General features: G+C 43.7%; 1 protein-coding gene across 2 annotated transcripts in view; it reads left to right on the top strand.

Annotated features, from left to right (window-relative positions):
* The window catches only part of LOC128339301 (uncharacterized), a 48,459-nt gene extending 36,844 nt beyond the window's left edge, over positions 1-11,615 (top strand). The window contains exons 2-10 of one of the 2 annotated variants that reach the window (XM_053282974.1): positions 57-379; positions 609-779; positions 985-1,112; positions 3,582-3,677; positions 5,734-5,869; positions 6,338-6,432; positions 6,925-7,077; positions 7,200-7,296; positions 8,165-11,615. In XM_053282974.1, coding sequence (XP_053138949.1) covers positions 154-379; positions 609-779; positions 985-1,112; positions 3,582-3,677; positions 5,734-5,869; positions 6,338-6,432; positions 6,925-7,077; positions 7,200-7,241 — 1,047 coding nt within the window. In that variant the 5' untranslated portion in view covers positions 57-153 and the 3' untranslated portion in view covers positions 7,242-7,296; positions 8,165-11,615. The remainder of the gene's footprint in view (positions 1-56; positions 380-608; positions 780-984; positions 1,113-3,581; positions 3,678-5,733; positions 5,870-6,337; positions 6,433-6,924; positions 7,078-7,199; positions 7,297-8,164) is intronic. The other variant, XM_053282976.1, reaches the window with a different exon arrangement.
* Positions 11,616-16,952: the final 5,337 nt, after the last annotated feature.

Here is a 16,952-nt window from a genome sequence, read left to right as displayed (position 1 = left end):
AAGAGCAGGAGGACCCTGCAAGCCCCACCTCTCATCTTCTTTCCACTCGGTTCTAGGCTGCAAAGGCTGCGGACCCTCCTGCGCAAGCGGAGGCCCAAGTCTGGTCCACCAGAAGGAAGCAGCAAAAGATAAGAAGAGGGTGCCACAGTGCCCATGGCTGCTTATCCCAAGAGCTGGCACTTGATAGCCTGCTGCAGAAAGCCAAGAGACCACCAGGATCCTGAACGGCAGGGGAGTTTTGGCATCAGCACTCCATCAGCCCCTCCCAGAACCAAATGGTACCATCTGTGCAGGAGGAGGGAGGCTTTCGCTGTCAAGGATGGGAGAGATGCACACAAAAATAGGCAAAGCTCCAGAGCATTTGGAAACCAGTCTGGAGGTGAAGAGATTCTCAGGATTGGGGGGGGGGGGGGATTTAGGGGTTGGGAATGGAGTATCTTAGAAATTGAGGCCAATAGGTGAGGATGGGAGGCAGAGCAGGTTCCAAGGTATCTATACTCTTCCTAAACAAAGAGGGTTTCAGTGAGAAGGAGCTGGGTCCTTTTTGGAAGAAGGACACAGATGGGTGCATTAATATGTCTGCACATTCTTCCTGTTCTTTCCCCCAGATTCATTAGTCAGCAGTATGCACTGCACCCTCATCTCCTCAGATGAATCAGAGCTGGAGGACCTAAAACTGGGTGAGGAGCTCATGGTGGACCGCTCCACACAGATGGTCTGGGAAGACCTGAGCGATACTGAGAGGCAAAGCTCCAGAGCACTTGGAAACCAATCTGGAGGTGAGGAGATGCTCAGGATTTAGGGGTTGAAAATCTTAGAAATTGAGGCCAATAGGTGAGGATGGGAGGCAGAGCAGGTTCCAAGGTAGCTATACTCTTCCTAAACAAAGAGGGTTTCAGTGAGAAGAACCTGGGTCCTTTTTGGAAGAAGGATACAGATGGGTGCATTAATATGTCTGCACATTCTTCCTGTTCTTTCCCCCAGATTCATCAGTCAGCAGCATGCACTGCTCCCTTTTCTCCTCCAGCTCCTACCAGTCTGAGGTGGAGGACTGCAAAGTGGATGAAGAACTAATCAAAATCATCCACAGGCATATGGAGGACAGAGAGGAGGTACAAAACCCCACATCCCAGGTGCTTCCTCCACAGGTTGCTTCCATGTTCTGGACCTTTACCTTTCCAATGGCTTTTCTGCCATCAGATGGAAGGGAGGGGGGGTGGGCACGAACGGTGGTTCCACATGACATGTCATATAGGACTGTCACGGCCATATTCCCTGTGAAAATCAGCAATGCCTCTCCCGACCGTCATGATCTTACTGCATGATGAGACTCAGAATTAAGCCCCATTCAGCACCTGCTCCTTTGTTTCATTTCTGCCTCCTCAGTCCTCACTCCTTTCTTTCCAAGAGGCTTCTGCAACTTGGGCTGATTCAGAGGCACACAAGTGAACAGGAAACAACTGAGACAAGGGGCAGAAGCCTATTTAAGGATTTCCTTTAAGGGACGGAAGTCCTGGGAAGCCTCCAGAGTGCCCTGCCTGGATATTCTGGCTCTGCCCTTGCATTTTAACTCCCAAATTGCACCACAAAGAGGGTGTGGAAAAAGACAAGAGGGCATCATTGGAATTACTGGAAAGTGCTGGGTTGCTCTCCCCTCCGTGTCATCTGGATCCCCTGAAAACACTGAGTGGAGGAAATGTGTGCCTCTGGGACGAAATGACTGGAGCAGAAGCAGCCACGGAGTCCAGAACAATTTCCATGGTGGCCTACGGATCCCACCCCTTTTGATTCCATCCCCTTTTCAGTTCCGCCCTCTCTCTGTGCACTAGCAGAATGCTATGCAGGGTGGGAAGGTCCTCAATTCTTCTCCATTCAGAGCCACCGTGGGATGGGTGCTGGACCCTATCAGAATGTCTTCTCTTACCTAACTGCTTGACTCTCTTGCAACTTCAGAGAGCCAACAATCAGGATGAGGATGTCCATTTCCTGGCTGTCATCTGTGCTTGCTGCAAGGCTTCATATAAGAGCGGCCAGGAGAGTCTGGATCTCTGCTTGGAAGGTTGTGTGAGGTTGGAAGGAAAGCTCAAGAGTGGGCTGAAATAGCCACACTAGGAAGCATCATGAATTGATGCTTCTCTGCTTTGTTTTGGCCCTTGGTCTTTCTCAGGTGGTGATGGAGAAGTCCCCTGTGCAGTCTGGGCCTACCATTCTCCTGCTTTATGCCATGGCTGCCGTCTCCCGCCTCAGGTATCTTTTCTGGGAGAAGGGGGATCTCTCTTCACAATAAGCCAAGATGGCTGGCAAAAAGGGGTGCAGTGAAAGTGGCGAGTGAGGGGAGAAAACCTTCAGACTTGCACAAAAGACACCAGAGCAGTTAAAATAAAGGGGAGAGACACGGGCAGAAAAGGAAATGGAAATTGCCTACAAAAAAGAAGGGGTCTTCCCTTTGGCCCACAACACTATCAGTACAAGTGGCTGGGAAAAGAACGGGGATGTATTGGCTCTGTGATGGGCCCCAGAGGAGTTTTGATTCCTCTGGAAGCTGCTGAAAATCAAGGATTTTTTATTGCTGGACATACAGTAATTCGGGCTAAGCCAGAATGCGGAGCCATTATTCGGGAGGCAACAGAGTCGTGTCTGAACTGACCCGATAGCCTGCAACGACTTTGGGGTAAATCCAGTTGATATGTGGACTCACGCTCTCTATTCTGGAGGATATTCAAACTAAAAGCCATGTGTGTAAAAGCTCCAGGTAGGACTTGGGGGGGAGCAAGGTGAGGCAGCAATTTGCACCTCACCTCAGGCACCCAAATGCCTTGGGCTGCACCTGAGGATGACAGCCTCTCCCCCACCCTGCATAACTTAACTTCCCCCCTACCCTGCCAGCAAAATCAAGCCTCCAACTGACCCAGAACTAGAGTCTGCGATCCTGCACTTCGCTGTTCGTGGGCTCATAACAGTGCAAGCAGGAAATGTCCACAAACAGGTACATTCTTATGGAATTCATCAAACACACCTCCTGGAGCCATGATTGTTAATTCCCTGAGATACCTTCTATCTTCAGGGGTGCAAAGGGAAAAAAAGCAGAGGAGGTGATTCACGGGTGCTGACACAGTCTCTTTCCATCTCCTTCATTGCATGGCTTGTGGGCCGCTGGTGGCCTCGACTTCCCTGTCCTCACCCCTCGGCCGACGAGGCCCATGCTCCCCCATGCCTTCTGCTGTGCCTTCTGAGTAGCAGCGAGAGACGGGAAAGACAGGAAGGTGCCTGGAGAGCCCCCTCAGTGTGCACACTCCCCGCTCGCCACTGGGTCACATGCTGCTAGGGGTGCGGGCACTGGACCAATCACAGGCCTGTGGCAGAAGGCAGAAGGAGATGTGGAAGTGGCAGCAGAATGGGCGAGTGCCGGCAGCCTCTGCCGCATAACCAGTGAAGGTCACTGGTCTATTTTCTCATCCATTGAATGGCTTTGATGGAAGGCTCTCGCCTTGACTGTGCTGAGCTCCTCTTTGTTGACATGCTGGAGGGCGGGGCCTGGGGGGAGTGCCGCAATTACACACTGGCTCTCTCTTTTCTTTCAGGCTCTGCACAAACTCGCAGCAGACAATCTGGAGCTGATGCTGAGGGGGTTTTTGTCAGAGGCCCCAACCACACAGCATCTCTTGTCCCTCCTGGAGGTAAGAACATTGAAGAGGTGGTGAGGTGGGAAGGAGAGCCCAGCAGGGAGAGATGGACACCTGGGCCACATGTAGTCAGCGGGAATGCCCACCATGCACCACTGTGGCTCTTCTGTGATTGGCAGCCCAACGGAAAAGGCAGGAACATCATGCGCAATCTCATACAACATGCTGTTGAACAGCATCACATATGCTCTACACATCTCTGAATAAAAGCTTGATCAGGAACAGTATCCCCAAATCAAAGAGACGCAGGAGAGAAACAACTGAGCAGACTCACCTGTTCCATCCTAGAGATCTCTGGGAAGCCACTCACTTCCTCTCCTGGACACAAAGGGCTAGACTATACATGCACAGATTCAAGAGGTAAAGCTTCTCCTTGAAAGCACCACTTTAGGGAGCAGGTGGCTGAGCAGATACTTAAATGCTCCCTGTGGCAAATCAGTACTGCCCTTGACCCTGGCTCCCCCCAAAAGGATTCTCAACTTGACTCTTAGCCAATATAAGGGCATAGGGGAAGAACTGCCACCAGCTCTGTGAAGAAATTCTGCTATACGTGTACAGGAGTGGCTGGAGGAATAGTTTCAAATCCAGGCAAAGGGGCATGAGAAAGCTAGATAGGTCCCTCACAGGTGCATCACACAGGCTTCCGACACCTCAGTATGAGCAGTTGACAGATTCCCACAGAAAAACAGAGGAGAGGTGAGAATGGGAGGAAATCTGACTCCTTCTTTCCAGACCAGAGGCTTCACAGGAGTTCCTGACTAAGTCCATGCGGGAGGCAGTTGTGTGATGAGGCACGGGGATAGTCAAGAGTTCAGAAGGCGTGACAGAGACAAAAGGGACTTCAAAACTGGACTAATCCTCATGCTCCTCTTTAACAATAACAATGTTTTAAAGGATTCCATAGGGATAAAAATGAAAGGCAATAGTCCATAGGCATAGACAAAATAGGTTAGGAGGAGGGTTCAGCCCAGGATTATCCCTGACATCAGGGGTCTCTGGCTCCCAAGAGATGAAGGGTGGCAGTCCATCTTACAGTGGTGGATTGGCAGACAAGCAGACTGGCTGCCTCCACAGACCTGCCACTGCCTTCAGCCACTACAGCTCTCCTCGACCTGTCATTGTCTCCCCACCCCAACATTGCTTTGCCAGTTACTGCTACTGCCCTTCCACATTTTCCCTCCTTGCCACATCCGATGCTCTGCCTTTTGCAAAAGGCAACCTCTGGGAATTTTTGGACAACACACACACACACACACACACACACACGCACACACCGCGGCGAAACACTCAATTGTACTTTAAATGGGCAAGGGTAATCAAGGGCCAGCAAGAGGAATGAACAGTTTGAACCCCTGAAACCACCCGATTCCCCCCCAAAACCCATGTGGACGGATACTTGGTTTGCGGTTGGTGAGTCCGGACACCATTTCCCAGTCGCAGAGACTGAAACTGCGGGAACCGTTGGGAATACTGCAGTTGGCAAGGGATGACTGCACTAGTATAGGCTGGGAACTAGTATAGAGCAAAAGGAAGTTAGAATTTGTGATGGTTGAAAGCAACATTAAAAAACACAAAAACAAAAAAAAAATGATTGATTGATTTGATTTATATACCGCCCTCCCAGAAATGGCTCAGGGCTGTTTACATCAAAATCAAAACAAATAAAATCAATTAACAATTAAAATCAAAACTAAATCAATTAACCAATGGAAATTATTTAAACATTAAAATAGTTTAAAACCAACATTACAAATTTAAAACCATAGATCTCATTAGATTATATAATATCTATAGAAAGCAAATGAAACTAGAGAAGTTTACTCTTCTGGCAATATACCTGTAGGTATCAAGTTCATCCTGTCACCAACCCCTTGCCAAGACAGAGAGGAAAATGCACCCCCTTGGAGGGACCTACTTGTCTATTCGCGTTAGGAAGGGAAGAGATGACTGGTCTACCCAACCCAGGAATATCAATTGCCAATGAAAGAAGGGGAAGGGCTGACAAAGAAATGTCGATGACAGAGATCCCTCTCATTTTCCTTCCTGCTAGAACTCTGCAGAACTCCCCAGTTTGGGCCACAATGTGCCCAAACTGGGAATCTGCATTATGGATTCCAGGAGGGATGTGAGCCGATACGCCAGGGAGGGAATCTACCGGCTCCTAGAGGTGCTTCTCCACCACAAAGGTAAGGAAGCTGGTGAGACCAACACTGCTTTCTAGATTATTATGTGTTCTATAACAAATGCCTTAGTTTCAAATACCAGTAAATAAGATTATAGCCCCTGGTCTTTTGGCTTCGTCCATTTATATCTACTGATTTCAGCCGAGTCCCTTGAAAGGTGCTTCAATAAGGATGTGTCCTCCACAAAGATGACTCTACTAGTGAGTGACCAGCAGCTGATTCAGCTGGATTTCCTCATCTCCCCTTCTCCACTAGACCCCATCCCATAAGCAAACATGGAGACAATGAGTATACAGGCCCTCTCATAAACCAGACTCGAACCTCTTATTTCTCAAGTCTGGCTTCGGACCACTGCTGCAATGAGCAATTCCTCTTGGGGGGGGAATCCAGAAAAACTTCCAGCCATTCTGTCAGAAACCCCCTATGTCATCAGGATGTATAACTATTTAGCCCCTGATGTTTCCTTCTCAGGCCAGAGCAGCAAAGAAGCTGGGGAGCTGTGGAGCCGGAGATGGCAGCAGGATGAGAGAATTCTGGCCTATCTCAACACAGCCAGAGTTGGGGAGGTAAGAAGATCCCTCTGTGTGGCTCCCTTGGGTTCCAGAATGGCCCGTTGTCCCTCCTTTTGAGAGTGTGAGATGGGCAGAGGCGTCCTCATCACTTTCTGCATTCAAGAAGTGCCAGAATCAGCATTAGGACATCTTGACAGAACACTCTCCAGAGACACAACGGGCTAAATAACTGCAGAGCATGTTAGTTCATGGAAACGCAACTTTCAACCTGCTGTAGTGGCATGACACCTTGATAAGATAATGATGATTAATTTGGAATATCTACATCTATCAATGCACATGGTCCTTTACTGAGTAGCCTGAGCAGAAGAGCAGGTCCTTCCCCAAGCAGCTTGTCATCTCAATTCTGACTGTGGAGGAGATCAAAGAAGGAAGGAATGAAGAGGGAGAATAGGAGAAGCAGTGCGTATGAGCTGAATGCATGTGAATCAAGTTGCACATCTTTGGGCTTCAGGGGAATTAATTGAGGCTGATTCTTGATTTTAGGTTTTCGGGGAGATCTTTAACAAAGATCAGCGAAGATCCTTCCTGAGGACCACTCTTTGGGCCATTGATCATCCCCTCCACAGGATTAAAGAGGCTGGTCTGATTCTGCTGTACTCCCTCCTGGGCAAGGCCGATGCACTGATGGGGCATGAGGTGAGCCACTGGTTAAGCTGCATGGCAGTGGGGGTGGGGGATGGCACACAGCCCCAGCCCTTTCCTGTAATCAAAAAGGGCCTCTGATTCTGGCGGGGTGGGCATTTTCCCCATCTCCACAGGAGGAGGAAATCAGGAGGAAAATCTGGTGTCGTCTCCGCTAATTTAAAAAGAGCAAAGGGCTGCCTGAAGAACTCCAAGGTCTTTATAAAAACCAAGGTAATCTCTATTTCCAAGGAATTGGGGAGGGGAGAACCACATCCCTGGAGCCACAGTGCAAGTACTTTCACCCACCGAAACCCATCCCCTGTACCATAGCTGGTCTTAGGAGTTAAAGGTCCCAAACATATTGCTGTAATGTGTGTGACCCGGACTTCCCAAGGGGTCATGTCTTGATTAGTCAGAAAACCTTATCCAAGTTCTTGCATTAAGTCATTGCTTTTAAGGCCACATGCACATGTGCAGTGCATCCTGGGAAGATGGAACTTTTGGGAGAGAAATTCCTATAGTTCCTTGCTTTTTCAGGGGCTACAGGCTCAAGGCAACATCCAAGGACCTCAAATCTAAATCTAGTAATCCTATTGTGAATGTCACCCTCCTAGTCACCCTCTCCTCCTGCTGCCAGGACCCAGAAATTCAATGTGGACCTAATGCAGAATTCGGGCGGAATTTATGAACGTGGATGCTTATCTAGAAAATGAATCCACTAATGCGGGATTATTTTCAGAGCCAATTTTCAGCGGCCCACCTAACTTCCATGGCACTTAATACAAGCTACACCTATGACTTGCTTTCTAGCTGCATCTTTTATATGCTGTGGCCTCAAATGATTACTACCACAGGACTATTCTAGAAAAAAATACCAGCCATGACATAGGTCCAACAGGGTTCTTTCTGCGAAAGAACCTACTGCTTTGGAAGCAGACGGTACTATTTGCTTTGAGAGCCTGAATGCTAACACCAGCTCCACATACAACTCCTCCACTTATTACATTAGGAGTTCTACAGCGATTCCCATCCCTAACACTTTCCTTAGTCAAATGGTGCTGGCATCATTATATTTTTCCTTCTCTTCTCTTCCATTCAGGTGACTTACTGATGGACCTTGGCAGTGTAGCTAAGCCGACTACCCTCCCATGAAACCTTCTTCCTTCCCTCCCATGACACCTTTCCTTCCTTTCCATATGAAACACTCATACTTGAACGATACATCCTTCCACCCTAAACATATCAAGAGAAAGATCACATATCATCTGAATTAAATGTATCAGTCATCATGATCAAAATTCTTCAAAGGAATCAGGAAACTGAAATGACACCTTTGAAAATGTGGATACCCTCAAAGATTACAACATTAATAGGACATCAGCCATATCAAGGGATTCTCTACAGAGGCAAAATATGCAAAAAGAAGAGAGGGTCCCATTTTGGTAGACTTTCATCCTGCCTCACCAGACTATCACCAGGCAGTAAAAAGACAGCCACTACCCTGAGAGCTTTTCCCAGAAGTTCAGAATTTGCTTACAGCTAAAGCTGTTGCTTTCCATCAACCACCTAATCTGTACAGGCAATTACTGAGAGTTGTCCAAAAATCACTCATCAGCAATCCTGGATCACATCACTGTCAATCCAGCCACTTCATTACTTTCACTTTTCTAAGGGATATCATCACTTTTAGCAGTACCACTACCAAGAAAACCTATTATATCTGGGGGAAACTCACCTATACATCCACCTGTCGTATATATTAAAGAGTGCAAACATCCATATTGCCATATGCGCTATGAAGGTAAAACATCCTCAGACCTGAAGCCATCTTTCAGGAACCATAAATCTGCCATCTCAACAAAGAACAACCTATGGGCAGATATTTCAACTCAGGTCACCATAGCCTCAATGATATGGAGATCTAAGAGCACCTTTCATCCATCTGCAACATCTGGCCATCACTCTTTTCTTGTCACTTGCCCTTGGACTCTGCTAACATGACATTCTTCATTGCCATCTTATGAACTGTATGTGCTCACACACATCATGATGAACGATAATGGGAGGAGCCACCATGGGACATCCACACCTACAGCTTCTCTTGCTGCATCAATTTCCCTTTGTTCCATCCACACAGGAGTCTTTTTGCCAGGAAGTACTGCAGGTATAGGCAATATCAGTAATTCAAGCACCCAGAAAGAAAGAAGAGAAAAATTGATTAGTTAAATAATAATAATTAATTAAATAGATTTTTTTAAAGGCTGTCGCATAATAAAGAAATACTCAAACCCACTGAAATAAAACCTTCATAGAGTATCCACATAAGAAATCCACCACTTAATGGTCCGCATACAAAACAGATCAATAAAATCAATGAATGTAAATTTCCCCACTCCAATTTTTTTTATTCAGAATTATTCTGAAGCTTTCAGAATCCTGAGTCTAACAGAAAGAGATGAATTTTAAAAAACTTACAATGTTCTCCAGTGCTAAATTTTTAAAAGGGTTATAAAAAGTCATAAATCTTCTAATATTTTCTGTCCCAGCAGCTCTGAATAGCAAATTTAAAAAATCCATGTAGAATACTGAATGATATAAGTAATGAGTACAAATTCCATTAATAATGCTATTTATTAAGCTAATGGAGGGATAGAGTCTAAGATAGACAAAAAGAATCCACGAATCTAGAAAAATGCCAGAAATGTTCAATGTCTTTTAAAATCCTTACTCTGATAACACAAAGACATAAAAAAGCTTAAGTGAAAAGCTATAAATTCCATTCAGACACACCTATCTCTCCAGTCATAGTTTCATTCTGTGAATAGCAGATGAAGGAATTTGGACAAAATTTCCAATCAGGGTTTCAATACTGAGTAGTATAGGCAATGAATGCAAGCTCCATTAGTGGTGCTAAACTAATAGACGGCAGGGGGAGGGGGGGGGACTAAAAATCGAGAAAAGATTAGAAAAATTCAAAGTCTTTAAAGAAGCATAATTCTAATAAGAAAAGATCTAGAAAAAGAAAAGCTCCTGCCAGCAGACTTCCCCAATGAAAGCTGTAAATTTCGTCACCATAGGTTCAGTGCTGGTAGTGAAAGCTCTAAAGTGAGAATGTAGTTATCTGGTCATAAAACCCTTCATAATGCAAACCAAATAAAGCAGGAGGATCCCTCAAGCAGAACTAATTAATCCCTTCCTACTGGCTCTCTTCTCAATACACAATACAGCATAGTTGCCTCCTAAAAAGTCCATGGGAGGTTCAAAAATGATGGAAACACGGAGACTGAGGAACAAAAATGCAAGGAATCCTGTTAGTACTTATAAGCTCAAAAGGTATTCTCAATTGTGGGAGTGTCATTTAAAACAAAAGGGATAGCGACAAAAATAGATCTAAAGTCTAATGAAAAAGATTTTAAAAATGGATTTTGAACTTCCCATTCGACTGTCCAGATAATCCAAGGGCTTAGGAAAGAAGAAAGTTAATTATTAGAGAGGAAGAAACTGACCATGCGAAGACATGAAGTATGGATATTTTAAACCCAGAGCCAAGACAAAATTCCCAACCCATGCACACCAAATACGAGACGTTTTGGCAAATGTTCATGACTGGCATCTAGAACCTATTATATAAAAAAGAGATGAACAACAGGGAGGAATTTGAGAGAAGGGGAAAAAGTTAATTTAAAGAGAAGAGGAGATCTTATGAAATACTAAAATGAAATTCCTCAATGAAAAATCAAACAAACAAACTGCATCTGGAACTCTCAATCTTCTGAAAACCAAACACATCTTCAGTGCCATAATCTCATGCAATACCATCCAATTAAACTTCAGTTTTAACCCATGATTTGAAAAAAATAGAGAAAAAACAATACCCTTTAGTATAAAGATTTTCCTCTTCACAAGAATTTTTGATAACAGCTGTTAAATTAACAGGGAATCCATAAAACCAATTCTTCATATTGGAAAAGACTAATTACACATACAGGCCAAAAACATAGCAGTAATTATAATTATAGATGAAACGTATAAATGTATAAATTAATTTCCCTAGTCTCTGTAATACTTTTGGAAACTGCAATAACAGGGAATCCAATGGGGGAAAATTAATCAGCTTTCAGTAAAATCTATCTCTTATAAGTAAGTTCAACCTAATAGCTTCAACAGATAAATTCACCTATATGCCTTTAAACACAGATTTCCATATTCACCAATATCATACATTTGCTATTTCATCAGAGGGAATAAATTGAATATGTTCATATTAAATAAGCATATAATAATAGCTAAAATAACAAACTAAACATATTAGTATAAATTGTGATAATCTAAATGTATACATTTTTATCTTGAAATAAACCAATAGGAATTAAAAATTAGGGATGTGCAAAAAACCGGTTTGCCCGGTTCGGTTCAAATTCGAACGAGGTTAGAACCAGGAGAGGGTGGTTTGGTTTTGGTTTTGCTCAAACCTCCCCCTGGTTCGGTTTGAATTTGAACAATTTTGAACTGGTTTGGACATCGAAAAATTGGTTGGATGGTAGCTGGCACCCAGGGGTACCTACCACCCAAACCCCAAAGCAATCAGACACTCGTACGATTTTTAATGAATTTTTGAATTTTATTTTTATTTTTTTCTCATAGGGTATAATGGGACTCGAATGAGCCCATTATTCCTTATTGTGGAGCAACCATGGGTGCCAACAACCACGCAAACCCCGAGGCAATTGGACACCCCTAAGATTTTTTTATGAATATTTGAAATATTTTTAATTATTTTTCTCATAGGGTATAATGGGACCCAAACCAGCCCATATCCCCTATTGTGGAGCACCTAGGGGCACAATAGTGGGGTTCATGGTAGACAACCAGGGGTGCCTACTATCCACAAAGTTCCAAGGCAATCAGACACTCCTCTGATTACTGGTGAATTTTAAAATTATTTTGGAATTCCTCATAGAGAATAATGAGGATTGCAGCAAATGTATAGCTTCACGTCGGGGATAAAGGGGTGTCCTAGAGTGGAGTGTGGCGGGTGGTAGTTCCCAAGGTGGGCAAGGAAGCTATTGGAATTATTTGAAAGGAATTGGGCAGAAGGCTGATTTTTAAGTGATTTTTGAAGTTTATGCAACTTTAAGGGTTTTCTCCATAAAGAAGCATGGAGGTGTCAGCAAATGTATAGCTTCAGGTCGGGGCGGGGGGAGGGGTGTCCAAGAGCAGAGTGTGGTGGGTGGTAGTGCCCAAGGGGGCCCAGGAAGCTATCAGAATTATTTGAAAGGAATTGGGCAAAGGGCTGATTTTTAAGTGATTTTTGAAGTTTATGTGTCTTTAAGGTTAGCAGATGAGAGTGGATTCATGGTTTGTCATTGAAAATCTCATATGCTACCAAAGAATCTACACTCAGAATACTTCCGAAACAACAAAACCCAGTACCCCATGGGTTAGCAACCCATGGAGGTGGTTGGCACCCTCTCTCTGGGCCACCCCAGCACCCCCAAGTGCAGTTATGGGGCTGCTGAAACCTGAATTCTTCCCTATGGAGAAAAACCTTAAAGCCACTTGTGAGGTGCTGGGGTGGCCCAGAGTGAGTGGTGGTCTAGTGCAAAGAGGGTGCCAACCACCCCCATGGGTTGCTAACCCATGGGGTACTGGGTTTTGTTGTTTCTGAAGTGTTCTGAGTGTACATTCTTTGGTAGCATATGAGATTTTCAATGACAAACTGAATCCACTCTCATTGCTAACCTTAAAGACACATAAACTTCAAAAATCAGCCCTTTGCCCAATTCCTTTCAAATAATTCTGATAGCTACCTGGCCCCCCTTGGGCACTACCACCACCACACTCTGCTCTTGGACACCCCTTTTCCCCCGACGTGAAGCTATACATTTGCTGACACCTCCATGCTTCTTTATGGAGAAAAACCTTAAAGTCACGTAAACTTCAAAAATCACTTTAAAATCAGCCCTTTGCCCAATTCCTTTCAAATAATTCTGATAGCTTCCTTGCCCACCTTGGGAACTACCACCCGCCACACTCCACTCTAGGACACCCCTTTCTCCCTGACGTGAAGCTATACATTTGCTGCAATCCTCATTATTCTCTATGAGGAATTCCAAAATAATTTTAAAATTCACCAGTAATCAGAGGAGTGTCTGATTGCCTTGGAACTTTGTGGATAGTAGGCACCCCTGGTTGTCTACCACCCATCCCACCTTTGTGCCCCTAGGTGCTCCACAATAGGGGATATGGGCTGATTTGGACCCCATTATACCCTATGAGAAAAATAATAAAAATATTTCAAATATTCATAAAAAATCATAGGGGTGTCCAATTGCTTCAGGATTTCAATGGTTGTTGGCACCCATGGTTGCTCCACAATAAGGAATAATGGGCTGGTTCGAGTCCCATTATACCTAAGAAAAAAATAAAAATAAATTTCAAAAATTCATTAAAAACCGTACGAGTGTCCGATTGCTTTTGGGTTTGGGTGGCAGGTACCCCTGGGTGCCAGCTATCATCCTACCAATTTTTTGATGTCTGAACCAGTTCAAACCAGTTCAAACCGGTTCAAATCAAACCACCCCCATCAAGGGACTACAATTCTCAGGTATCATTTACTTTCCAACATCAAAGCAAAATAGTAAAGAGTCCCAGAAAAAATCATATCAAATAAGTAGATACTATTAAGAGTCTTTCGTAGTCCATCAAGGGGTTAACTTGAAAGTCTTCAAAACATTCCAGGTAGAAAGATAAGAGGAAACTCTGCTGGGAGACTAAACACTGCCGGAACTAGCTCCATATGAAAGAAAGCTTGCGCATGGGAAAGTGTGTTATCAGGTTATGTGTAGTAAATATAAAAAGTCTTAGGTCTTCTATTTGTGATTATTCCTATTTCAAATGTTGACTTTCAGGCCAGTTTTCTGAATAGGATTTGCAATGCTGGGTAATATTTATACTCCATCAGTGGTGGTAGAAGGTATTCATCCAATTAGTCAACAGCAGAAAATAAAGAGAGTCCAAAATTCCCAAAGGATGCCGTAACGTTCAGAGTTTTTTCTTTTCCCCTGTTTTTCCATCACCATAATCCATAATATAATGAAAAGGAGGCATCAAAAGCTCAGAAATTAAGAATCCCCTTTCCATTTGTCTCTACAGTCCCAACTTCAATAATGTTGCTAAAAGTTCCAGGCAGCAAGCAAGAGACATAAACATAATTGTACCACAAGTGAGCTTCTGTATTCAAACTTCCATATACATACTGTATTCAAACCTTTAAAAACAAAAAACCCTCATTCATTTATCTATTCCATCCCAACTTCAATAATGCTACTAAATGTTCGAAACAGAGAGTGCCACACAAAGAGCAAAGAACTTAATTACCAGCCATAAAACACTTTTATCAGTGCCGGAATTCCAGTGCTGTGATTAGAGTTCAAAATGAGAGTAATTAGTAACTAGAGCATCAAACGCTTTGCAAAACCACTCGCAGGAATTCTTCAAGGTAAAACTAAAAACTGATTGAAATAAGAGGCTGGGTTCTGCAAAAAATTAAGCAGTAGAATCACACATTGGTCATGTAAGACTTCATTCCTCTCCCAGCCAAGCCTCTTCTTAATGCCGTTTACATCATTCCCTCTGGAAAAGTCAGTAGGAGGCTCAAAAGTAATAAAGACCAAAAAAAGGGGAGGCCAGAAGAAGTAAAAAGAAATGGCAAAGATCTTGCAAGCTCAAAAGCCATGGTCATCTCAGAGATTTGATAGGCAAGAAAAAAGTAGATAAATAGCAAGCCGTTCTTCAGAAGGCATGTTGTTAAGCCTGTCTCCATTCAGCCTGATGCTTAATGCAGAAAGGTCTCTCCTGAGGGTTCATCCAGGGTCCTCCAGGTTTTTTCAAGCCTGGAATCTCCCCAGACTCCCCCCTACTACTACTACTATCCATCAATATAGATCTAATTTGAAACCAAACTAGCCATGGTATTTGATACCATGGTACTAGTCTTATCTAAGTAGTTATGGATTTTCCCTTGTGTTGGGTTATGAGAATTATATAATTGTTCAAGGAACTTAACAAACTGATCACTGATATCTTTAGCGTTAGTGATGGTTCGACCTTTATAATCCTTTATTACTTTTATAAGCCTCTTCTCCTTAACTTTCTTTAATTTATAGGCTAACGATCTTGTAATTTTATTATCATATTCATAATAACTTTGTTTCAAATAAATGGGTTGAGTAGAAATTTTTGTCATTTCCAAAACCACGAGCACCTTCCTTTTCTTCTCTATTTGCTTAAAGGCATTAACAGACCCTGTTCTATGAAATATTGCCAATAAGTGTTTACTCTCCAATTCTAGTTTATCATGCATTTGTGTTGATTCTTTTTTAATCCTGCTCATCTGATCAATTCACTCCCCTCTAATAACAGCTTTCATCACATCCCATTTCATTACTAGTGATGTATGTTCCTTATCATTTTCATTTTAAAAAAAATTCTTAATGTTTAGGCCAATTGTTGCTTTGACACCCAGTCCACAAGTAATCTAGGTTTAAAACGCCAAACCGGGAAGAATAAAAATTTCTCCTCTAATTAGATACTGTTTTAATTGTGTTTTAATTATGCTTTAAAATTTTTAACTTTTTAATTTTAATTTTTGAAATGTTTTAATCTTTTATTGGCTGCCTTCATCGTCTATAAACCACCCAGAGAAATTGCGTTTGGGGCGGTATAGAAATGTATCAAATAAATAAATAGAAAGATAGAATTAAAGATCACTGGGGCATGATCTGAAACAAGAATGGGTCCAATTTCTCCCTTATGAAATTTTATGAAATGGATTTGTGTTAAAAAAGTATTAGATGCCCATATATAATCCAACCTAGAATAAGATTGGTGTCTTCCTGAAAAAAAGGTAAAACTTTTGCGGAGGGATCAAGCATTTGCCAAGAATCTATAAGCTCATATTTATGCATCAATCTTTGAAAGTTCAATTATAGTAAGACTTGTTTCTTATATTGTAAAGATCTTGATTTATTCTCGTTAGATGACTTAGTGGCATCAATATTAAAGGCCCCCCCCCCCAACACTATATTATTACCAGCAAACCTTTTCATTTTTCACGAGAGCCAGCGTGGTGTAGTGGTTAGAGTGCTGGACTAGGACAGAGGAGACCGGAGTTCAAATCCCCATTCAGCCATGAAACTAGGCAGTCACACATCTCTCAGCCTAACCTACTTCACAGGGTTGTTGTGAAAGACAAACTTAAGTACATAGTACTTAATGGCCCATGGGCTGCTCGATTTCATGTGCGGCCTTTGAGGCTTTTAGCACTTTTTTAGAATGGGCAGTGCGGCGGAGGGCGGGGCTTGTGTCAACGGCCCATTTTTTTTTATGACTTTGTCTTTGTAGGGAGGGGCAATTCTGGGGAATGTTGTCACCTGCTGTGCTCCTTCATGGAGTTAGCAGCGGAACTTGGTGTCCCTCTAGCGCAAGATAAGACGGAAGGCCCAGCTACCCGGTTGTCTTTCCTAGGCATTGAGCTTGACTCAGTAGCAGGGTGCTCCAGGTTGCCCCCTGACAAGTTGCAAGCCTTGCTGGCTTTGGTTAGGACCCTAGGGCAGGCCCGCAAGGCTTCCCTGAGGGAACTGCAGGTGGTAGCCGGTCACCTGAATTTTGCCTGCAGGGTGGTTGCCCCTGGTAGGGCTTTTCTGAGAAGACTCTGCGATCTCATGGTAGGCCTTCGGGCCCCGCACCACAGTGTGCGGATCTCCGAAGGAGTCAGGGCCGATTTGGCCCTGTGGGAAACCTTTCTTCTCACATTTAATGGTACCTCTCTCTGGCGGTCTGAACAGCTTTTAGAAGCCGACTTGCAGGTCCATTCGGATGCGGCT

Source organism: Hemicordylus capensis, chromosome 1, assembly GCF_027244095.1.
Source record: "Hemicordylus capensis ecotype Gifberg chromosome 1, rHemCap1.1.pri, whole genome shotgun sequence".
Taxonomy (NCBI): Eukaryota; Metazoa; Chordata; class Lepidosauria; order Squamata; family Cordylidae; genus Hemicordylus; species Hemicordylus capensis.
This window is presented reverse-complemented; position numbering and strand designations above follow the sequence as displayed.